Source organism: Tamandua tetradactyla, chromosome 3 (assembly GCF_023851605.1).
Source record: "Tamandua tetradactyla isolate mTamTet1 chromosome 3, mTamTet1.pri, whole genome shotgun sequence".
NCBI classification, from domain to species: Eukaryota; Metazoa; Chordata; class Mammalia; order Pilosa; family Myrmecophagidae; genus Tamandua; species Tamandua tetradactyla.
In genome coordinates, this window is record NC_135329.1 from 8,744,972 (window position 1) to 8,769,292 (window position 24,321).

Below are 24,321 nucleotides of genomic sequence, written 5' to 3' on the forward strand. Positions count from 1 at the left end.
CACAAGCACAAGCCCAAAACAAGAGGCCTGTGCAGGACCAGGGAGACCCCTTCCCTTTGGCCTGGAGTTATTCTCTAACTCACTGTACAGATAACCCTGCAGGAGAGCACCCCACCCCCCAGGCTAATCTACAAAGACTAAGAAAGGTGTAGGTCCATCCCCTCACCCTTTTTCTTTTATCATTAACTCCTGGTATTCAAGGAAATCTCATCACACTAGCTGGATACATGCTGAAGGAATAAATGCCCCAAAGTCCAACTTACAGCAACAGCAAATTAAAACATTGAAATGTTCAGTTTTCAATAAAAGACTACAGAATGTACAAAGAAACAGGGAGTAATGGCCCATGCAAAGGAGAAGATTAAAGCATTAGAAACCATCAATGAGAAGGATCCCACCTGGAGCATGCCAAACAAAGACTTAAAAAAAAAAATGGTCCTGAGTGGGCCACGGTGGCTCAGCAGGTAAGAATGCTTGTCTGCCAAGCCTGAGGACTCGGGTTCGATTCCCGGTGCCTGCCCATGTAAAAAAAAACAAAAAACAAACGGTCCTAAATATGCTCAAAAAGCTAAAGGAAAACATGGACAAGGGACTAAAGGAAATCACAAAAATAGTAGATGAATACAAACTGAATATCAATAAAGAAATGGAAATTATAAAAAGAAACCAAACAGAGCTGAAAATCATAGTAACAGAAATTAAAATCTCCCTAGAGGGTTTCAACAGCAGATTGGACCTGGCAAAGGAAAGAATTAGTGAAGTTGAATTTAAGGCAACTGAAATCATCCAGTTTGAGAAGCAGAAAGAAGGAAGAGTGAAGAAAAATGAACAGAGCCTGAGGAACCTTGGACTCCATTAAGTATACCAATATATGTACTCTAAGTTTCTGAAAAGAAGAGAGAAAGGGGCAGAGAGAATATTCAGAAGGATAGACTGAAAATTTCCCAAATTTAACAAAAGACATGAATATATACATTCAAGATGCTCCACTAACTCCAGAAAGGATAAATACAAATTAATATTTTTTTAATATAAAAAACCCCACACCATGTTATAATCAAACTGTTGAATGCCAAAGATAAAGAAAACTCTGAAAGTCACAAGAGAGAAGCAATAAGTCACATGCAAGGGAACCTCAAAAAGATTAAGTGCTGATTCCTTGTTGGAAACCATAGAGGCAAGGCAGTGAGTGAGATGATATATTTAAATTGTTGAGAGCAAAAAATTGCCACCCGAGAATTCTATATCCAGCAAAGCTATCTTTCAAAAATGAGGGAGGGATGAAGATATTCCCAGATAAACAAAAGCTAAGGGAGTCTGTCACAACTAGATAAGTCCTACAAGAGATTCTAAAGAGAATACGTTGAAAGGAAAGGACTCTAGACAATTGACTGAGACCACATGAGAAAATAAGGAGCTCCGGTAAAAATATCGCATGGGCAGATATTGTTGGGACACTGGAGGAGGTTGGAATGTAGAATGTGAGTTCTGTGTCAATGCTGGGTTTCTTGAACTTGATGGCTGCACTTAAGGTGATTGGTTATATAACTGAATATCCTTGTGTGTAGGGATATTGTGTTTTTAAAGAGTATAGTGTGTGCAGCTTGCTCTCAGATGTTTAGAAAATAGATGAATGGATATGGTTGGATGGATGGTGGATGGGTGGGGTGGGTGGCAGGGAGGTGTGACAATGTTGGGGTTGATGGGTCTGAGTGATGGCAGAGAGCTGGAGACATCGCTGGTGTCGCAGAGGACAACGCTGAGGGGCAGCTGGAGGAGGTGGGGAAGAACCTGAAGGGACAGTGTCAGAAAGGCCTAGGGATGCAGTTCCAGAAGAATTCACCACAGGATGTAGGTAAAATTGAGAAAGACAAATGGATTTCTTTACTCTTGTTAAGCCACTCAGAAGACAGGCCTGAGGAGGTGGCCGTTATTCTTTCGTCTGAGGGGATTTGGGAGTCTTAAAAACTACCTGTATTTTCCCAATGTTCTTGCTACCTGCCCACCCCCCGGCAAAACCCAGGAGGTGAGAGTGTGGAACAGGGGCTGGTCCTCAACGCAGGAGCAGAAACCCTACATTCTAATTCCATCCCAGCCCGGTTCCCCATTTGCCATATGAGCTGGTGGCTAGCCACATGACTCTCTGTGGTCCCCATCTCCTGGTCTAAAAATACGGGGCTCAGTAGTTCTAAAACTTGTGCTCCAGTCAGGGAATTCTTGATGGGCCTATGCAGTTACATTCGATAAATAAGGAACAAGTTGACTAGAAGAAAATATATTTCGTCTGCAGGTCTGCACATCTCAAGGCACACATACCTGAAATATTTTAAATTAAGCCAACTTTTTAAGTTTTCCTGTGAAGGCTCATTGGCTGCATTTATGGGCTGGGGGTGGGGAAGCAGTTGCCAAAGGAATTTACTACAACAGCTTTTGATGACTGTGGAAGCTGGGTGAGAGGGACACAGGAACTTGTTATACTGTTCTCTCTAGATCTGGTATGTTAGGAAATGATCATAATAAAAAGCCATTTAAATTTTAGTAGAAACTTAAAATTGAGATAATGTGTCTATTATCTTAATTTTTCCTGTGAACTCAGAAAAGACACAGCCCTTCCCCACCCCCTCCACCCCCCCCAATTTAAAACTGTAGCCAAGCCCAGGCCTCTATACTGCTCTCATGAGGGAACACAGTTTGATAATCATGGGACTTCCAGGTCTAAAAGTCCTGACGTTGTGGGACAGAGTTTCTGGTTTGGATGATGGAAGTCTTGGCAATGGATGGTGGCGGTGAGAGCACAACACTGTGAGTGTGATCAATGCCACTAAATTGTACTCTGAAATTGGTTAAAATGGCAAATCTTATGTAATGTATTTTATCACAATAAAATTTTCTAAAAACCAAAAACTAAAAGATAACCTAAAAAAAGTCATTATGTCTAAACATTTGTCCCCAAGGCTAAGGGAAAGCAGAGACGGAGCAAAGCAAAAGCCCCTCTACCCTGCTTCCATGGTGTGTGGGGCAGGGCAGGGGGCAACTACACTGCCGGAGAGAAGAATCCCAGTTTCTGAATTTCCACCTTAAGAGAACTCAGAGCTAAGGGCCTCTCTTCTGCAGATCCTGGACAGGATGTCCCCTCTCCAGGCTCTTCCAGGAGAGCAATTTCTGCTTTCCTGGATCTCGAAGGAATTGGAAACAATCGGCTCTCTCTAGAGCAAGCTTCTCACGCAATGAAAGGGGGCCTATGCTTTCCTTTATATAAGGCCAGGGGTAAAGATTAAATGGAGCAAATGTGAAAGGCCCCAGGTGGCAGCCACCGTCAGTTCCCTCTCCCCTCATGGCTGGTGGGCCAGCACCCCCTTCTCTTTGTACCCCAGCTCTACTGATCAAACCTATGAGACAGCATGTTTGCTGGGCTGATGTCCCTTTTGTCTTTCGATCTTCACGTCCTCACTCCTTTTGCTGCTGAGGCCCCTCCCAGACTGGGCTCCTGTCTACCACCCCAGAGGCTCCTCTGAGGAAAGCACCAGCTACTTGCACGTTGCTACATCCATGGCGGGCCATGTCTCATTGACTCCATCTCCTCCCTCTCTTGGGAAAACACTCTCCTCTCGGAAGCTCCACTCTTCCCTAGTTTTCCTCCTGGGCCCTTCTCCAGCTTTCCTTCTCCGACCTGGCTGCCTATACCCTGCCCCCCACCCCCAGCCTGTAAATGCTGGCGTTTCTGTGGGCCAGGCCCAGGACTCTGCCTCCTCTCCCTCCCCTCCCTCTTAGAGGCGTCAGTTTCCATGGGTTTAAGTGCCAGGGTTCACATCTGCAGTCCCGACTGGACTCCGGGGAGACCCGCACCCTCACACCCACCTGTGACCTGGCAGCTCCACCTCCACGCGGGCCCTACAGTATCTCAACATTTCAAACCCAATGTGATGCCCACCCACCCGAGCCTGCCTCCCCCAAGTCTTCCCCGCCTGGGTCAGTGGCACAACCCTCCATCCACGTGTTTAGGCTAGACCCCTGGGGGGTGAGCTCAAGCCCTCCCCCCAGACCCCCAACCATCAGCAAACCCATGAGTCCATCTCCGTAATACAGCCCAAACCTGTCTTCACCGCTGTGTCTCCATTACTGCTACTTCAAACCATATTAAATCACTCCCCTGCAGAGAAATCTACAATGGCTTCCCAGTACACTCAGAATTAAACCAGCTTTTGCCAGGATCTGTAAGCGCTGACCTGCTCATTTCACTCCGGGCAGTTTGGTCTTTGCTTGCACCCTCTGCCTGGATTGCTTTTCCTTGCTCCACTCCTCAAAGCGCCAGCTCCTCTGTTCCCTTAGGTTTCTACTTCAATGCCACCTCCTCCGAGAAGCCTCTGCTAACCACCTTACCTAAAGCTGTCCTGTTTTTACCCTCTCTTTCAGCCCCTTGTTTATTTTGGTTTATATCTTTCCTTTGTGTCTCCCCCTTCAGAATGTCAACTCCACGAGGAGTCCAGACCCTATACAGTGCCGGGGACACACCGAGCATTCAATAGACATTTGTTTGAATGAACAAACCAACCAGTCACTGCCAGGACTCAGGCTGAAACCTGTAAGTGTGCAGGGTTAACATGCAGGGGAAACTGAGGCTCAATCAAGGACCCAAGGGTGCCAAAGGTAATGTCTAGTGTTCCAGGTCCACAGGACGGGGCTGGGTCCCAGGCCAGAAGGCACCTCACCTCCTTTTTCCAGCGTGCCAGCCACTCGTCCCGCTTGCGCTTGCTGATGTAGTAGGGGTCCCCTGCTTGGAAGGTGAGCCGTGGCATGGGCCGCTGGCGGAGGCTGGACTCCCAGCCCAGGCCACCCCGTAGCCGGCCCCGGGAGCCCTAGGACAGAGAGACAGACAGGCAGGCATTAAAGTGGGCACTGAGAGCCCGGCCACAGGGTTTCTTCCTCTTGAACGGGAAACGGAGGGATCACCCACCTTGAACAGGACGCAGGAACCCTGGCTCCTGGCCAGAGGTGCCAACCCTGTGAGTGCTGAGAAGTGGGGGACGGGGAACCGTGACCATGGTCCCCAAGGGGATGGGAGAGTGCTGGCCACTTGCTGGAGGAGTCCCACCTCCACGGCCACTTCCTCTCCCGCTCACAGGGGCACAGGTAAAGCAGGGGGCAGGAGGGACCACCCCTAGACGCCCCTCACACACACTCGCCACGGGGGCAGAGCGGTGGGAATCTTCTAGAGCCTGATGCCCAGAGCCCCTGGGCGGGGGCAGGTGAACACTTGCCTCCATTTTCATGGACTCGATGCTGGTCTCCTTCTGTTTGCCTGTGGAGATGGAAGAGCAAAGGGAGGGTTGGCAGAGTTTCCAGACTGGCTCCGAGGCCTGCCTCGTGCCTGGGGTCCCGGCCACGGAGGCAGGGGTCCCCCAACCATTTAGTGCCCATCACCCAGGAGGGCCCGCCACGTGCCGGGCATGGGTAGGGAAAGATTTGGGGCTGGGATGGAGGCCCAGGCACGAAGGAACAGAAGCGTCAAGGCAGTGATTTCTGGCACACTGACCCTGTCTCAGGTGTAAGAAAGGGGCCTGAACATAACCCCACCCCGCGGCTGCAGGTGGTCGACAGGCCTGCTTTCTAGTAGAGGGAGCAGGAAGGTGGAGGGGGCACAGGAAGGGCTGGACCTGAGGGAGCCTGACTTGGCAGCCCTCCCCAGCTTCAGGGGGGGAAGAGGGGTACAAGCAAAGATGCCTTTCAGACTCCAGGGTGTGTACTGAGAGAGTGGAGGTGGGGGGTGGAGGTGGGGGTGTTAAAGCAAGAATTGGTGAAGTGCCTTTGTCTCTAGGGAACTCAGCTTTCTCATCTGGAAAACCAAGGTGCTGGAGATCGTTTTCTAAGTTCCCCCAGCAGGACGGTCCAAAATAGAAGGGTGCTGCCTCCATCCTCATTCTGCCTTTTACTGTAGAAGACCCGGGTTTGGATTCCAACTCAGAGCAGCCTCCAGAACCTCTGCTAGCCCGGTTTCTTGCTGAATCAAAGTAGACCAACGTCCTAAAGTCACAAGGGTGTTGTGGACATGAAGTCCCTATGGGTATACAGTAGGTGCTGAATAAAGTGTGCTTTGTTCCCCTTCCCTAACGGGGCCTCGGGTACACAGCGTTTGACTGCTCCTCTTCCCTCCGTGCCACTGGCCACAATTCACTAAGTCTCACTGGGGGCAGAAGTCCCTCCCGCAGCAGCACCCTGCGCTCCCAGCTCCCACCCGGCCCTCTTGGAGACCCTTCCCACCACCGGCTGTGGGTGGGAACTCGCGCCGTCCCCAGCCCCCTGCTCGAGCCCTGCATTCAGCTGGGCACCTGAAGCCTTTCTCTGAGGACCAGAGCAGTTTTGAGCTTAGGCCCAAAGCAGGATGGTCACTAAGGCTAGTGGTACTGGGTGGGAGTGGGGTGGGACACAAAGGGCTCCAAACAGAAAAGACGGCACCCGCCCCCCCCCATCTCCTGACTCTGAAGCTGGAGACCAGACCGTACCATTCCTCAGACACCCGAAGGCCTGGGGCTGTCACTGCACAAGTGTTCCTTGTTCTGGGGTACAGGGGACTTCCCACCGTGCCTGGGGTCCAGCTGGCCCAGACCACTGGGGAGAGGGCAGGAGAGGCCCCCACGCACTCTCAGTGCACCCCGCAGTCTGTGGTCATCGTGCATGTCGTGCCCGTGGTGGAACGGAGCAGAGGGGCTGGCTGTGGCGGGCACGTGGGTGGGGACGCGCTCGCGTGCTGGGGCCGGCGTGGGTGAGGACAGCTCGCGGGTGGGCCATGTGCTTGCTGACGCTTTGTGCATCGCAGGCCTTTTAAGGCATGTCTCGCCCCGAATTTCTCTGTCTGCCCCCATCCTTCCTTCAGCTCCGGGCCTCTCACCGTGCAGCCAGGCTCTCTGGCCTCAGCGCGTGCCTCCAGGAGCAGGGCTCCCCCTCCCAACTCTGGGGAGGCAGGTCAGGGGTGCACCCTGCGCTGGCCGGAGGGGGTCCTGTGGCATGGCTGCGAGCGGGCGGGGGGGAAGGGGGAGGGCGCCTTCCCAGCCCCCACTGCTCTCACGGGCCGCCCACCTAGGACCGTCCTTGGCATCCGTCCACGTTTATTGGGAATGACTTATTTATTAGACTGGAAGAAATTTGGGGCTTATAGGTATCGCAGAAATGACCTCATACTTGTCCACCCGCCCAGCCCCCAAGTTTGTTGATAAAACTAAGGCCGGAAGTGGATATGGGGCTCCCGACTCCCCAGCCAGCTCTCTTCACATGCCTCATTCCTAATGTCCCGCTTTCCTGGGTCCTCATGTCCCCCAAAACAGAACTAGATTTTCTCATGCAGTTTCCAACTTGCTTCTTTCTGGAATTTTCTTCCCGACAGACTGCGCATGCCCACCTGAGTGACCGGTCACGTGTGCACACACAGACACACACATACACACTCTCTTTCCAGCCAGGCAAAACAAACTCCTCAGAGCCATGGGGCGCCTGTTCAAGTCCATGAGCACCTGGCCCGAGTCCGGGCATGGACACGGCCCCAGGGCGTCTCAGGTCCTGGGGCTTGGAGACCAGGGACACCGCACCTGGGCGCCTGAGGGTGCTGGGACAGGCATCCCCAGCTCTCCCCACGGAACCCAGACCTGCATGGCTGGGCCCATGCGGGCAGAGGGAGCTTTATGCCCTCATGGGGGCTTCTGCTAGTTATATAAATCACCAGCCTCTGAACCCTCAGTTTCCCCAGCTGGAAAATAGGGCTATGATGAGTCTTTCTCACATGATCAGGAGACTTCTCAAACTTTAACATGAAGAGAAATCTCTGGAGTCTCTTTAAAAGGCAGATTCTGATTCAGTACCTCTGGGCTGCCTGAGATTGTCTTTCTGCTAAGACCCCACTTTGAGTTGGGGAGAAAAGGAAAGCCACACAGCCCCTTACTGTTATCACCTCACGGCCAGGACAGTCCCCAGCCCCAGGCTGCCTGCCTGCGGCTGGTGCGCTTCCTCCTTGCTCGCTGCTCCCCTGCTCCTGATCCCTTCTCCTGGCTGTACTGTCAGGGTCTCACCACAGTGGAGGAAGGTGCCCAGGCCTCTGTCAGGCAACCTCGGAGCTACTGAAAGGGAGAGAGACCTGGCGAGTGCCGAGGTGAAAGGAGCCCCCGGCCAGGTCCCCTCCTCCTGGGAGCTCAGCTTAGGGCCCCAACTGAAGCCTCCTGCCCTGGATGAAACCGCAGTGGATCTCAGCAGCCTAGCAGCTCAGGGGGGAGCCCACCAGCTCTGATCCAGCCAGGAGCTCAAGGTCCTGGAGAGCTGGGGCCAGATGGCGTGCTCCAAGGTCAAATTTTGGAGATCTAGGAGATTTTGAGCATTTTCACCGGCCCTGTGGGCACCCTGCTCCCCCATCTCTCCACTCCAGCCCCCTGGGCGTCCTGCTCCCTCCCTTCTGAGAGTTTCCATATCTGTCCTCACCCTTGCCCTTCACCAACTCCCCCCTCCCCCCGTGGCTCAGCCTTTGGTTTAGGCACAAGGGCCCAGGCCAGCTCAGGTTCCTTTATTCAAGTTTCTCATAGAACTGTGATTGTCTTCCTTTAGAACCGCCATCTCTGTGTATAATCGCACCTTTCTAAGTGTGGATTCTGATTATTGTTTGTCTCTCCAGAAGACTGGGAGGTCCCTGAGGGCAGGAACCGGATTTTTATTCAGGATGGTTTCCCTGGTATCTGGCATGCTTGAAATGGGTGTTTATTATTAAACATCTCTTGACTGACTGCAGGAGCAGCTCCTGGGAACAACTAAAAATGGAGACAGTAAAATCCTAAACCGAAAGCAAAACTTCCAGGCTCAGAAGCAGCCTTGGCAAAGAGGCTCCAGGTGGGGGGCGGGGAGGGGTGTAGGAAGGCCTGTGGGCTCTGGGGAGCAGGGGGTAGTGATCGTGGGGGGCTTCCAGGCACCTGTCAGGGCTGCCTGGTTGGCAGGCTCTCCTCTTGAACACCTGGCCGTCTGGCTGGAGGGATGGTGACTTTTCCCTTCGCCTCCCTGGTTTCACACCACGTGGGGCCCCCTTCCAACACTTGCACAAAGTGTCAAAGGACACATCCAAGGAGGGGCTAAGGTGAGGCTAGAAGGCATGGAGAGTTCAGGAACCGGCCCTGTTCCAAAGCCCCATCGCAGAACAGCAGAAGATGGAAAGGCCCATGACGAAGAAGCCAGCCTAAAACAGGAATCCCAGATCTGCCACTTACAGGCTTGTGCCTTGAGCAAGTCACTTCCTCTCTCTCTATTATAGATATATTTCTTTTTTTGCATGGTCAGGCATCCAGAATCGAACCTGGGTCTCCAGCATGGCAGGCAAGAACTCTGCCTACTGAGCCACTGTGGCCTGCCTGTTACTTCGTCTCTTTAAGCACCAGTTTTCCACCTTAAAAATGATATATCTTTTTTAAGAGATGATACTATCTCTTGAATAAGGTTGTCTGGAGGAGTAAATAAAACAATGCACAGTGGTTCAGAAAGTGCTTTACACGTAGTGGGGACATCATAAATATTTTTGAATACTGCATGAATAGAAGATGTTTTTTCAACAGGTTTAGAACTCTCATCTTTGAAAATCCTCTCTATCCTGCCTGAATATTAGGTTTGGATCCGTGCAAAATAAGTTATGCCAATTAATCAAATTTACCCATTCCATCCTACACACTTGGAAGGAAGACTTTTTAAAATTAAAATGCACATATGCAAAACAACCTGGCAGGGCCCTGGGAGGATCAAATGTGATAATGTATGAGAAAGCGCTTTGTAAACTGTGAAGCCCCATACAAATGCTAGTTGTCCTTATTACTAACATGTTTACAGCTAGCTTGGCCCTGAGATAGCTGGCTTAACCTGAAAGGGAAAAGTGGGCCACTTTCCAGGACTCCAGGCTGAGCCAAAACGTCCCCGAAAGAAGCAGCTTGGGCTGGGCGGTGCACAGACATCCTGCTGTCCACCCAAGCCCCCGAACCCAGGGCTTCTGCAGACCTCCTTCCCCCTACCCACCTTTATCACACTTCCCGTCAAGTCAACCAACACAGAGCGGGGTCGGGACTGTGCACTGGGGGAGGCTAACTGGACACCCATGACGCATCTGCTGCCCCCCAGAGCCTGGGCCAAAGGCTATAAAATCGAGATCCCCGGAACCGTGGCTTATGAGGAGAAACCAGGACAGGCAGGCACTGAGGCAAACCTGGGTGCCCACTCAGCCTCAGGGGGAACCCCGTCACCCCAATCCAGCCACCACTGGCATTATGCAAATCCTCTGTTGCCAGGACTAGCTTTTTTTTTTCCCCCATAAGCAGCCAAAACTCCAGATTTTTATGCAAAATTTCTTGATTTTCTGGTGTTGGCAAATAATTTTTAAAACATTCGAAACATGATGTGGGCCAAATAAAACACATGTGCAGGCTGCATCAGCCAGCAGCCCCCAGGGCACAGCCCTGGCACATCCCAGTCCACCCCTCCAGCTCCTCTGGGGGTCTGCCTGGTCCCGGGTCTCTAACCCTCAGGGGCTTCCAGGCAGGCCCAGAGGAGGCCATCCCTTGTGCCAGGGACTCACCCTCTTCTGCAGATGCTCTTCGACCATCCTTGGGAGTGCAGCAGCCATTCTCCACTGCTCTGGAAGCTTCAGGCGGGGTCTCGGCTGCACCCTCTCCCTCTGCTGGGGCCCCGCCCTTCTGCCCCCCAGCAGGGCTCCCTTCTTCTGGCTGGGGCTCACTCCGCTTTTCTAAGTCCCCGTTGGGTAAGAGCTCTGAGGAGCTTGAGTCCTGGGCCATGGACAGGGACTTGGAGGCTACTGCAGGGTCCTTTGGCGTGTCACTGCTTTCCACCTGGAAAGATGAAGAAAGACACACGCGGGGGGATGAGACCGGCAGCCACAGCCTTTCTGGGGTCAGTGACCCCTCTGAATGAAATTCTGGTGAAAGTTATGCATCCTCTGTCCTAAGAACTGTGTTCATATAAGCATGCTCATGCAAGCAAACACACTCACGGATTCCAGGGGTATCGTGGGCCTGACCCCTGGAGACAGGGGCTGTGGGTTCCAGCTAAGAAACAGGAAAAGAGTCCAGGCAGGGTCTGGACCCACGCACCAGTCCCCCCACCCCATCCCCGATGGGGGCTGCACGGCTTCCAAGTCTCCTCTGCCACCCAGGAGGCTGCCCCTGCTTGAGAACAAGTGCTTCTCCTGCTAGCCATGATTCAACTCAGGAGCCCTCCTCAGGAGATCCAGTGTGGCCAGATCAATTCTTGTAACGCTGCACAGGTCTCATTTCATGATCAGAAATCATTTCTCTTGAGGCCGGATCCAAACAGTCATAAACAGACTTCAGAATAAAGCACCAGGGTCAAAGTGCGGCTCCCAGAGCAGCATTGCGTGGGGCTCCTTCCCTCGGCTCTGGCCCCCGGGTTCTCCCAGGCTCCCAGACGCCTGCAAGCATCTGCAGTCCCTGTGGCAAGCCCTCTTAGTGCTGGCCCCACACCTCCCCCTCAAAAAGGAGATTAACTGCTTTATCCCCTAGGTCCCGAGTCTGAGAACTGAACACAGTAGGGTTCCAGGTAATAAAAATAGAGTCCTTCAAAACCGAACTTCACATGTGTCAGTGCACATGGGCAAAGTCTCCACGCCCCTTGGCCCTGGGGGGCCTCCCAATCTCCCTGGGAAGCAGGTGAGGACACAGAGGCTTTCAGAGATCTGTGTGACCTCCTGGAGGTTACAGGTGTTGGGAGGACAGAGCAAGTGCAGTGGGTCTCACACCCCATGTGCTCGCTAGTTGCCAGAGCTTTGTCCCCAGTCTGGACACCTCAGAAAGAATGGAGCAGCCAGCTTGGCCAGAAAGAAGCGAGAAGTCCCCTGTGCTCTCAGGGCCATCTCCAGGCTGCGCCCAGCACGTCCTCCCTGCCAGCTCCATTTGCAGAGTCCCTGCCCCTCTATAACTGTCTTTTCAGCCCGTGACCTGGGATAAGGCACTGCTCCCAAGAGAGCACCTCGGTTTCCCCTCTTGTAAGTTGTGACAACTAGGCTAGACCAATGGAGGATTCTGTCCTCCTCTTTATATTTATAAAAGATACAGATCTTATAATAAAAATCCAAGCAACACAAAAGTGAGTAGCTTTAAAAGGCTAAGCACCTGTTTCAAATTTCAACCTCACGAATCACCCTCCAAAGGTAAACCTTTATTAATAGTTAGCTGAGGATCCTTCTAGACTGTTTTTTGTGCATCTACAACACATGTGTTCATACACACATCTGATGCTTTTTTTTTTAATGCTATCATACTACTCATAATAGTTTGCAACTTGTTTGTTTTGTTTTGTTTCTGTATGCTGTATGGTGGGGTCACACTTCATTATTTTTCCATGTGAGTATCCTGTTATTGCAGCACCATTTGTTGAATGTGTTTGTTTGTTTGCGTGTTGGGAAGTACATGGACTGGGAATCAAATCCAGGTCTCCCGCATGGCAGACGAGAATTCTACCACCCTCTGCAACTAGTTTTTTCACTTAAGTGAAGGTGGGCCCCTCTCCACGCCAGTGCACATGGATCTGCCCCATCCTATTTAATTTCACAGCTGCTCGGCATTCTAGGGCGCAGCACAGACAGGCCTCTAATGGCGGGCATGGGGCACTGGCTTCTCTGCAGCTTCCAGGCACAGTGCGGCAGCAAATGTCAGCTCTGCCCGTGCGTGTCCTATGGGATGGAGCCCAGGAGCGGACTGCCTGGGTGAAAGGACAGGTCCCCCGACAGTGGGCACAGACACTGCCAAGTCCTCTCCCAGAAGGCACCTTGAGGGCGCTGCCAGCCTGCCCGAGCCACTTTCTGCCCTGAGGATCTAGGACTTGAGTGCTGAGCCCACTGCAGTCCGGTGAAGAGCCCGCCGAGGCAGCCAATAGGATGAGGGCTCTGGGAGAGAAAACCTGGAGTCCCCCCAGATGGGCCTTCCTCTTTGGACAGGGCTCCCGGAGCACGGAGAGCAGCTGAGGGCTGGCGGAGGCTCTGGTGGGTCGAGTGGGGCGGGTGGGGCAGCCTTGCGTCCAGGAAGGAGGGCCTCCGGGGGGACTGCACATGTGCATGCTGCAGCGTTGGGGATGGGGGGGGGGGGGCTGCAGCGAGAGGAAGAGAGGCCTCATCAGCCTGAGGCCCAAGCCAGCAGAGCCAGGGAGGCCGAATGCAGAAGCAAAAGTGCAGCTGGCAGAGCCCGTCCATCAACTTAGCCACGCCCCTCCCTGGGTCTCACAGGCGTCTTTCCTGCCTCCCCACTTAAGCCCACCCTCCAGCTCTGAATGCTCCTCCCCAGTGTAAAGCATCAGTCAAGGCCCAGTCACGAGAGTGGAGAGAATGTCAGACTGCCCACTCCCCAGTGGGGTGGAAAGCTGAATGCACCCCTGCCCTGACAGCCACCCCCACCCCGGGCCCAGCTGGGCCAGGCACCCCAAAGCCCAAAACACAGCCTGGCAGGTGGGTGTGGGGTCCCAGCCTGGCCACTGCCGGCTGAGAAGTCCAGGTCAGGGGAGTCTCTTACCATGGCCGTGTCCTTCTGTCCCCCAGCCACTTGCTGCCCCAGACACCTGAAGTTGGGGCAGGCTCTGAGACCCACAGGCCCTGCTCCCAGCCCGACACAGCTCCACTGTCACTCACTTCCTGCCCAGGGAGCACACGGCCTCCTCTCACCCCGGGACTCACTTCCTGTTGACTGCCAGCTCCATAACAGATAGGAGTGCCTGCTCTGAGGCCCAACATAGCTCCCAGCCCCCCAACGCTACCCAAGGGACCTCCCCCAGTCCTGTCTGGAGGACCCCAGTCCAGCAGCATCTTCCAGGGGCCTCAACAAAGCCCTGGGGGGCCTGGGCCTGCTGGGTTGCTGCAGGGAGGGCAGCCCTCCGCCTGGCTCCAGGCTGAGCTCAGGGGCTGAGATACCCCCGACCCTGCCAGCTCTCTTCCCTTCCCCCCACCTTCCCAGCCACCCCATCCTCCATCACCTTCCCTCGCTGGTTCTGGCTGAGCATGGAGTCGATGAAAGCTCTGGGACTGGGGAGGGCACCTGCTGCCCAGGTCAGCCCTGCTCCATTTTCCCCTCCAAGAGCACAGCCCTGACTGAGCAGCGGCCCTCACCTCTCCCTGGGCCCGGTGTAGCTGGGAAGGTCAAATCCATCTGTAGGGACGGCTGTGAGGAAGGAAGGGGCAGGTCAAGGACCTCTTGGAGGAGGTGGACACACACTAAAACAGGCATCTCAGAGACAAGTAAGGCTCGCAGGCCGACTGTGCCTTCTATATCTTTTCATTTTGCTCCTTTCCACCAAAGCCTGGAAGCCACAGGGAGGCGGGTATCCAGCCAGACTCCAGTGCCCTCCCCTCACCTGGCTGCTCTCTGTGCAGCTGTCACCACTAGTTAGTCCCCTCCTTGAAGGCAGGCACTTTGCTTTAACCAGCTAGTCTTAGCCTAGAGTCAGGTACTTGGCAGGAGCTTGATAAATATTCATAATTAGTGCGTTCAGTGAAAGACTAGGGTGAGAGCAAGGACATCCTGCTCACGTGCTTAGAGGGAGGCTCAGCTTTGTGTCATGTCAAATGGAAACGTTCAGAACTCTTTTACTTTCACAGTTGCCTTGAACTCTCCAGGGCACAGCAGGGACACTCATTTTGTCCATTACCTGCCGGTCTGGGGTGGGGCCCCCCTTGGGGGTGGGAACAGGGGGCAGCTGAAGGGTTGTGAAGCTAGTATTCAGATTTGATTACTGCTTGATCCGCCCCCGCCCCCCATGCCTCACTCTGGGTCTTCACACCTGCCCCCCACCTCCTGGGGCCCCTGGCTTTGCTGACCTTTTCCTGCCTTCCATGCACAGCTCCCTAGGGCTTCTCTATAGCAACCCGTCCCCCCCCCCCACACACACACCGCCTGTCCTAGGAGTACCCTTCTCTGCACAGGCAAGGCAGTGGCTCTCAACTGGGGCGACTTTGCCCCCCCAGAGGCCATTTACCAAGGTGTCTGGAGGTATTTGGGGCTGTTAGGGTGGGGTGGGGAGAGGCTCTACTGGCTTCTAGAGGGTAGAGGCCAAGAGATGCTCCTAAACATCCGACAAGGCACAGGACAGCTCCACAACAAGGAGTTATTCGGTCCCAAATGTCAATACTGCCACTGTTGAAAGTCCCTGGGCGGACGGTAGGGGCGCTGGCCAGGAATGGCCTTTTTCCAAAGCGGTGAGCATTTTTAAGTCTCTCTAGCAGTCTCTGTCTTTCTCACTGTCCCCCTTGCCCCACATGATAGGAGTCTGGGCTAGGCCCCTGGTCTTTGGAGCCCCCAGCCTCGGCCCTGTCCCACAGCTCCCAAAGACCGTAGGAGCTGGCAGGTGTGGACAGCTGCTGGAACACCTGGCCCTGGAGAAGTGGGAGTAAGGTCCAGGCCTCCAGGGCGGCCCCTGCCCGCTGCCGTTTACACAGCACTTCCCCGCTATCTCATTACAGCACTCGTCACACTGTACTTAATTATTTGTTTACTGTGGGTCTCCCTCCTAGACTGAGCTTTGCCTTATTTATCTTTTCATTCTGCTCCCTTCCAACTGCTCCACCTACAGCCCCCCAGCACCAAGCACAGGACCTGGCATAAACACCCTTGAAAAACTAATGCACTTAATTGCCACAATTATCCTGAGATAGTGTTATCCTCACTTTTCCATGAAAAAGGCTCCAACCTGCCTGCTTCAGGTCACACACCCAAGAGGGAACACTTTCAGATGACCCCATATGAAGGCAGAACCCTCCACCCCATCCCTGCCCCCATCCCCAGCTTGAGTCTCAGGAAAACCTCAACCTCCCAAATCCCCAGGATTCCAAGCAGGAGGAGGCTTCCCTGCGCCCACTGCGGCTGCTTCCCTGGCAGCCTCCACCTCCACCTGGCAGAGGCCAGGACAGAAAGGACCTCTGCAGCAAATGTGTCCCCACCCCCAGCTGGTCACTTGGCCGTCCCCACCTCTGCTCCAAGTCTGGACCAGACACACAGGTAGGGGTGGCCCAAGGCGGGGCAAAGTGCGGGAGCTCCAAATAGGGGGAAATATTTTTTAAAGCGTTTTTTGTTTTCCTTTGGTTTTTCGGGGGGAGGACTGCAGGGTCCAGAATATGGACCCGGGTCTCTGCATGACCGGCGAGAAGTCTACTACTGTGCTACCCTTGCACCGCCCTTTTAAAAGCGTTTTTACAGTTTTAATAACGGTGAGAGAAGCACACCAGAGAAAGGGGATGGGGCATCTGGGGTGCAGGTCGAGCGCCTGAAGGGCAACCCCACAAGCTCACGGACCTACGCCCAGGGGCCTGCACTGCCCAGAAGGTGGCACAGGAGGTGGTGTCCCGGCCCGCGGCCAGGCTTCCTTCTCCCAGCACCCCCAGGCCTCACCGAGCCCCCCGCCCGGCGGACTGCGGGCCCTTGGAGGCGGGAGCCGCGTCCTGGGCAGGCCCTGGGCGCCTGCCTCACCCTCCCCGCCCTCCTCCCCAGCGCCGGCGCAGTTGGTGGGCGGCAGGCGCAGCCCGGGTGGGCACCGGCGGCCGTCTCCAGGCCCCCTGGGGCCCTCACCCGCGACTCCCGGGAGCTGGCCTATCTCTGGCCGCCGCCCCTCCTCACTCACCCGCGCCTTCCGCGCCACCCCAGACGTCACCGCCTGGGGCCGGGCCCTGCCATTGTGCGGCGGGGCGTGCCGGGCGGCGGAGCGCGGCTCGGCGGGACTGAGCTCCCGGCCATCCCGGACCCCTGGCGTCCTGCCAGCCGCGGCCTCACGATTGAAGTCATACACACACACACACACACACACACACACACACACACACACATGCACGCACACGCGCGCGCGCTCACGCCGCCGCCCAGGGGTGCCCCGCGGGCCCACAGGCACCGGACCGCCTGCGCGCGACCGGGACGCGGCACCGGGACGGCGAACAGCACTGCGCAGGCAGGTCCGGCTCTGCTCACCCGCGCTCATTCCAGGCCCTCGGCTCCTGCCGGCCCGGGAGCCCACCACGCAGCTCGGGATGTTTCCAGGTTGACTCTAATTTCAGGAAACAGCCGCGTGCCCACGTCACCAGGGCCTCCGTGCCCACGGAGCATGGGCACCGGGCCAGTTGCTCCCTGCCTCACCCCCACCTAGCAGCCCCCTTCCCCTGAAGCTTTCTTTTCAGGGCTCAGAGAGACCTGACTGCAGCCCCAAGGATCTGCGGACCCCACACCCCACTATGGAGAGAGGTCCCCAACTGCCTCCCTCCTTGGCCTTCCTGGAGCAAATGGAGTCATGATCCAGAACTTTGGAACCAGGATTCTGACCCGTGTGTGTGTGTGTGTGTGTGTGTGTGTGTGTGTGTGTGTGTGTGTGTGTGTGTGTGTGTGTGTGTGTCAGGATCAAGTCTGAGGAGAAGTTCAGGGCTCAGAGAAGTCTTAGGGGTCACTCAGTACACGTCCCTGATGAACTGCCACACACCAGGCAAACCGCTGCGAGAACAAACATGCCCAGCGCGTGGCCAGCCCACGTGGTGTTCTACTTCCAACAGGGACACCTGTCCACCTGGGAGAGGGCCTGCTGCCTTTTTGATGTCAACCTCAAAGGATTTCGGAGTGAGTCGGTGACTCCCCTTAAAAGAGCCATTATGAAAACAAACATACAAAAAAGAGCCATTATGTATAGAAAATGCACATATCTGAGTAACTCTCTTTTTTGAAGTTATTTCTGTTCTCAACCTCTACCATTCCGAAGGTGACGGGTTTGGGAGAAAAGGGAACCCATCCTGGAAAACGGTGCTTTATTTTCAGGGCTTCATCTGCCTTTGGGAAGTTTCCAGTGGGTGCCTCCTCATCTGCCTGGCCTGATGTGACTTCATAGCTCTCATCACACCCTCCTGGCTTTGTCTCTCTAGACTGGAGCCATAATCTCTTTAGCCTGTCCTCCCTTGGCAGCCTTGCCTTCCCCAGGATCAATTTAGCTGCCCTTCTCTGGAGCGTTTCCAGCTCGGTTATGTCTTTCCTGAGGGGGCAGAACCGAAATGCACACAGCTCTCTAGGTGGGGAGGATGGACCAAAGCCAAGGTCAACAAGTCTCCCCAGGTGTGTGTGCTGGTGAGTTCCTGCGGCCAAGGGAGAGCTGTGGGTGCGAGCCGAGCTGCAGACAAACCCACGTGGTCCTGAGTAGACCAAGAGCTGTGGGGACAGAGCCCTTGCTGGGGGTGGCCCTGGCACGTATGGCCCCGGGAGGAGGCCAGGAAGGGACAAAAATAAACAGAGGAGGATTAGAAAAGCAAAATGGAGTTCTCCTGGTAGCTGCGCACCAAACGGAGGTGCGGAACCCTCTCTGGTCAAAGGTTCCGATCTTCACGCACCAACCGTCTACGAGCAGCAAGGACACATCACCAGGAAATTATATGTTCCGCCATTTCCCAAGCCAGGAATCAAGTCTGTTTTCTAATGAAGAATACAACACAAAGTCTTGTTAAAAATAGAAACTCTGACCATGCCTAGATCATGATGGCAGAGCAAGAGGCTTCAGGGCCCCATGTGTCCCTCCCCCCCCCCCCCCGCCGCCTCTGCCCTAGATGGTTTGAACAACTAGGAAAACTGGCAGAAACGGCTTTCTCAGGGTTCCAGAAAATAGCTGAAGGGCTGCAATAACAAGGTGCACACTAAATCAAGAAAAAAGCTTGATTGATACTTACAATTGGAAAAGTGGCAGGGTCCCCTGTCGCCCTGGCCATCCCCTTCCCCAGCCCTCACAGCTTAGTATGGGACCCTCATGCACAAACTGGGAACACATGTGTCTGGCCCCATCTGTCTACGGTGGGCCTGAGGGACTCGCTGGCTCAGAACTGGCCCTGCCACTAGACGGCGGCTCATGAAGCACCTCTATAGAAGAAGGCTGTGGGACAGCAGTCAGCTGGTTGCCTGCGGCAAGGGACTGCAGGCTGCAGGACACACAGTGCAGGGGCTGACCATAAAGAAATGTTTCCAAGGGGAGAGAAGACTGTCATAACCTTGTAACCTTGCAAAGGGAGAATTCCTAGCATTTCAAAGAGGACCCTGCCTTGTGGCCTGGAGCTTTTCTTACCCAACCCATTGGATGGACAAGTCCTGAAGGAGAACACTTGCAAAGGGCCTTCTGGAGAGACTGGGAAATGTGTTTTCTCTCTCTCTTTTTTTTTTTTTTTTTTTTACTTCTTTTCTTCTCTTAGCTTCTGGCATTCATGAATAGCTGTGTCATAACACTAGCTGGATACAAGCTCTAGGAACAGAGACCTCAGAGTTTAAATTCCAGCAATAACCCACTAAAATGTTAAAATGTCCAGGTTTCAACAAAAGGTTATGAAACGTACAATGAAGCAGGGGACAATGGCTCAGGCAAAGGAGAATATTAAAGTATTAGAAACCATCAACAGGGAGGACTGGACCTAGGACATTCTTCACAAAGAGTTTTTAAAAACCGGTCCTAAATATGTTCAGAGAGCTAAAGGAAAACATGGACAAAGAACTAAAGGAAATCAGGAAAACGACAGAAGAACACAAATAGAATATTAGTAGAGAGGTGGAAATTATGAAAAGTGACCAAACAGGACTAAAGACCATAGTAACAGAAATTAAAAATTCCCTAGAGGGGCTAGCAGCAGATTGTAGTTGGTAGAGGAAAGAATTAATGAACTTGAAGTTGAGGCAACTGAAACCCATCAGTCTGTGGAGCAGAAAGAAGAAAGAATTAAGGAAAGAGAACAGAGCCCAAGGAACCTGCGGGACACCATCTGGCATACCAATATACGCATTGTGGGAGTTCCAGAAGGAGAAGAATGAGAGAAAGGGGCAGAGAGACTATTCAAAGAAATGGTGGTTGGAAACTTAATAAATTTAACAAAAGACAAATACACACATCCAAGATGCTCAATAAACCCCAAACAGAATAAATCCAAATAGATCCATGCCACGGCATATTATAATCAAACAGTCAAATGCTAAAGATAAACATATAATTTTTAAAACCTCAAGAGAGAAACAACATATAACATATGAGAGAGTCTCAATAAAATGAAATGCTGATTTCTCATCAGAAACCATGAGACAAGAAGGCAGTGGGTTGACATCTTTAAAGTGCTGACAGCAAAAAATTGCCAACCAAGAATTCTATATCCAGCAAAACTATCTTTTAAAAATGAGAGAGGAATTAAGATATCCCCAGATAATCAAAAGCTAATGGGGTTTGTTACCACTAGACAGGCCATACAAGAGATTCTAAGGAGAGTTCTGCAGGTTGAAAGGAAAGGATGATAGACAATAGATCAAAGTGGCATGAAGAAATAGAGATCTCCAATGAAGGTAACACATGAGTAAATATAAATGTATTTATATTGTATTTTTAAATTTGTAACTCCGCTTTTTACTTCCTACAGGATCTAAAAAGCAAGTGCATCAAATGTAGTGATAAATCAGTGGTTTGGGACTCATAATATATGAACATGTAATCTGTGACAAGAAGTACATAAAGAATAATAGGGAGAACAAATGTTAAAATAAATTGGGTAGAGGGAAATACTAGTGGTTAATGAGAGGGAGGGGGAATGGGTATGGTATGTGTGAGTTTTTTCTTTTTTCTATTTATTTCTTTTTTCGGAGTGATGTAATGTTCTGAGAAATGATCATAGCGATGAACAGACTATGTGATGAAATTGTGAGCCATTGATTGCACACAAAGTATGGAATGTAGAACTACATTCAGAAATTAGACTACAGGTTATCAGGGGCTGGGGAAAATGGGGAGTTAATGTATAATGGGTACGGGGTTTCTGTTTGGGGAAATGGGGATGTTTTAGTTGTGGAAGGTGGTGAGGGCATTGAAATATTGTGGATATAATTGATTCCATACCACCCAGAATGGTGTGTCTGAGAGTTGTTGAGATGGGAAAATTTATATTCTATTTATACACATAAAAAATTTTAAATTATTAAATTAGTAATTTCTTTTTTTATATACAATTTTTTAAAAAGATAGGACAACTAAAGAGACAATAACAATTAAATGCAATACATGATCCTGGAAAGTATCTAGCAAGGGAAAAGACTCAAAGGGACATCATTGAGATACATGAAAAAATTGGAATGTAGACTGTAAGCTTCATATCAACGTTTAATTGCTTGAACTTGATATCTTCACTTAAAGTGGTTCCATAAGTGAATATCCTTGTTCATAGGAAATGTACGTGGCAGTATTAAGTGTCCAAGGGGCATGATGTAAGCAACTTACACTCAAATGTCCAGAAATGAATAGATAGGTAAGTGGGAGCAATAGACAGAACGACATGGCAAATATGGCAGAAACTGCTGGATCTGGTACCTGGGGTGGGGCGGGACGGACAGGGGGATACTGGCATTCTCTCTACGGGATTTGTATTATTTTTGTAACTGTCCTGTAAGTTTGAATGCATTTCAATATAAAAAGTTGAAATTTCAAAAAAAAAAAAGGAGATTCTGAGATTTCTCTTAAATGCCCCCCCAATAAGACCAGTATCTAAAGTGGCCTTCGTAATGCTCCTACTCAGTCTTCTCCCTTCCAGAAGGTTCTCTGACAACAGCACTGAGGCTGGCCCTGCTGCACCACAGGCCAACAGTACAGGTCCTACCCACGGCTGCCCCCACCAGGCCCCCGGGACACGTTCTGGGACCACCCACCCCGGCCTCCAGTCTGCATTCCCTGCACGCACCAGTCCTGCTCACAGATGCCAGGCTGAGCTTCCTACAACACTTCCCCTTCGCTCGCCCCATATTCAAAAACTTTCCAGATAAACACATTTTCCAGCCTCTCAAGCTGCCTGCAGGTTGCCTTTCCAATCAACATCAAATACATTTTTAAACCAAATCCTGGTTTTCTTCAAGCTCCTGTCCTAGCCTTGGGGCCTCCCCTCCAATGCCTCACCCAGGTGTGCATTCCTTCCCCCAAGCTTCTGCTCGGGAACAGCCTCCAGAGGAATGCTTTCCACTTGACTTCTCTACACTGCACCCTCCTTTTAAGACCCAAGCCAGGCCCGCAGCCTCCAACATGCTTTCCTGGCCTCCCCGGACAGCCAGACCCTTGAGAACTGGTCTCTCCGGCACGGAATCAGTCCATGGGTGCTGATTTGATGGGTCAGGTGGGGGAATGAGCAGATGTAATCTGCAGGAACAGCTAAAATAAAAAGTCTCTAACTTCATGAGTAACATTACAGTACTGTTTTCCTCACACCTGCAGAAATGGGAGCAGGCAGCAGCATGTGCTGACACAGGCTTACAGAAAGAAAGGACGCACGGACGGGGCACGCTGGAGCCCAGGAATGGGACACACCTTTTCAGGAAATTTGGGCATAAAAACAAGGGGAAGGGGCGCTGAATGTGGTTAAAAGGGGTATTTTGAGATCGTATATGTGCTACTTGAAAAACAAAACACCTGGAAAAAACAATACCTGGGACTCTACAGCACAAACAGTGAACCCCAGTGTATCAACTATAGTTAATGATGCGATTATAAAAATGTTCTTTCATGAATTGAAACAAACGTCCCACACTAATGCAAGGTGTTAATATGTGAAGTCTGTATTTTATGCATGATTCTCCTGTAAAGTTACAACTTCTCTAACAAAGGCAGGGCACAGAGTCACTGAGTTAAGGTTCAATGGGTTAGGGCAGGAGCAGCTCTGCTCTGGAAATAAAGAGGGGAACTGAGCTGTTGTCACTCAGAGAAGAACCAAAAAGTCATAGTGGGAAAATCAGCCAACACTGCAGCCCCCTGACAGCTGAATTAAACTACACCCAACCGATTTAAGTTGTAGTGGAAGGGATCATTAATTAATTCGAGTTTAGACACCCTGGTTTTTGCTCTGAAATGGGCAGTTTTGCACTCTTGAACTTGCTGGCTCCTGGGCTGGGCTGGAGGTTCAGCCTCCAACTTTGAGTAAGAAGCAGTAAGTGACATTGGCTACAGCTCAGCTGAGCTCAGCGCCTGCTCCCAGCCCCCTCCTCCTCCTCCCTTTCTGGGTTATTCTTAGCAAGAGGTGACCTCAGAGTGCTCCCTCTGAGCAAAAATAACCCTGGAGGAAGTTGGTGGGTATAAATCTTCAATGAATAAATACACATAACTAGTAAACAGGGGTATGGAGCCTGCAGGGCCGGTCGCACCCCAGGGTCTGTAGGCAAGGGCAGAAATTGTCCCTCCTGGAGACCCAGATGTAACCACCCACAAAAGGCAAGGGCGGTTGCAGGCTGCCTGGGCTCGTGACCAGCTTTGGACACCCTCACTTGTCACTCTGAGAGCTGGGGAACAGGAAGAAGCCCTTTCTTCCCCACCTCAACACACGCACACACCCACATGCGGGCTCTCACACTCGGGCCAGCAGAGACCAGCCCCCAGGGCCCCGGGCCCAGATGCCAGCGCCCTTCCTAAGCCCCGCCCTGCCTTGCAGCCTGGCTTCCTGTTTCCTGTTGCTGGCTCAGACTGCCGAGCATCCTGGCTCTGCAACCAGCGCCTCAGACAAGGGCCGCTGCCTGGTTTCAACACCCGCCCCCCCCACCTCCAACCACTGCAGCCATCCCCACTTCCACATGGGCTTCCTGGTTCTTGGGTCAATTGTCTTCCTCGGTTACGTTTTCTTTGTATGCTTTTTAGACCAGGTCTACACACTTTCTCAAAGGCCCTGGATCCATTGTTCAGCTTAAAGAGTCTCTAACTGGGTATCCGCTCTGCCAGGTGGCAGGTGTGGAATCCAACCCCCCAGGTATCCTCTCTGAACTTCAGTCTCCTCATCTGAATGTAGGGATGGTAACAACAGCCCCCACCTGCCTCACACAGGTTTGCGGTCAGCATCTAATGAGATAATAGTCACGAAAAGGCCTTTGCAGGCCACAAAATGTGGCACCAACATGAGCGTTTATTCAGGGTCTCTGGCCTCAGGGAGGCAAATGCCATGACATGGGTCGGCCCAGCGATTATGCAACGTGGGGTACCATTAAAGTTCAAAACATGCGGAACAGATGCGATCTCCAACCGGCTTTCCAAACTATCTGGGGTAAAAGGCGAGTTTTTTAGCATTGTTGCTGTTAATTTCCAATCCATCAAGTATATCAAAGCATCTAAATATTTATTCTCAGGTTCTGTACTTATTCACAGGCAGTATGCTTCAGGGTGCCGTCTGCAGACCATGGTTGGTTTAAGCACGCAGCCGCCAGGCTTGTACCTTGCCCCCACCCCCAGCAGTACCATTTTACCAATTTTACCAACAGTTTAAGGAGGGAGAGTCCAGTGTGGGCCACAGTGGCTGAACTG

At 52.3% G+C, this 24,321-nt stretch overlaps 1 protein-coding gene across 10 annotated transcripts in view; it reads right to left on the reverse strand.

Annotated features, from left to right (window-relative positions):
• Nucleotides 1-24,321, reverse strand: part of DNMT3A (DNA methyltransferase 3 alpha) — a 132,950-nt gene that overhangs the window by 37,586 nt on the left and 71,043 nt on the right. For 5 of the 10 annotated variants that reach the window (XR_013172325.1, XM_077152297.1, XM_077152296.1 and 2 more), the window contains 3 exons: nucleotides 10,583-10,853; nucleotides 5,259-5,299; nucleotides 4,710-4,856 (listed from right to left, as the gene is read on the reverse strand). Coding sequence is in view for 9 of the 10 variants with exons in the window: in XM_077152297.1 (XP_077008412.1) it covers nucleotides 4,710-4,856; nucleotides 5,259-5,299; nucleotides 10,583-10,853 (459 nt within the window). In the remaining variant the exon portion in view is untranslated. The other 5 variants (XM_077152304.1, XM_077152305.1, XM_077152303.1 and 2 more) reach the window with 5 other exon arrangements.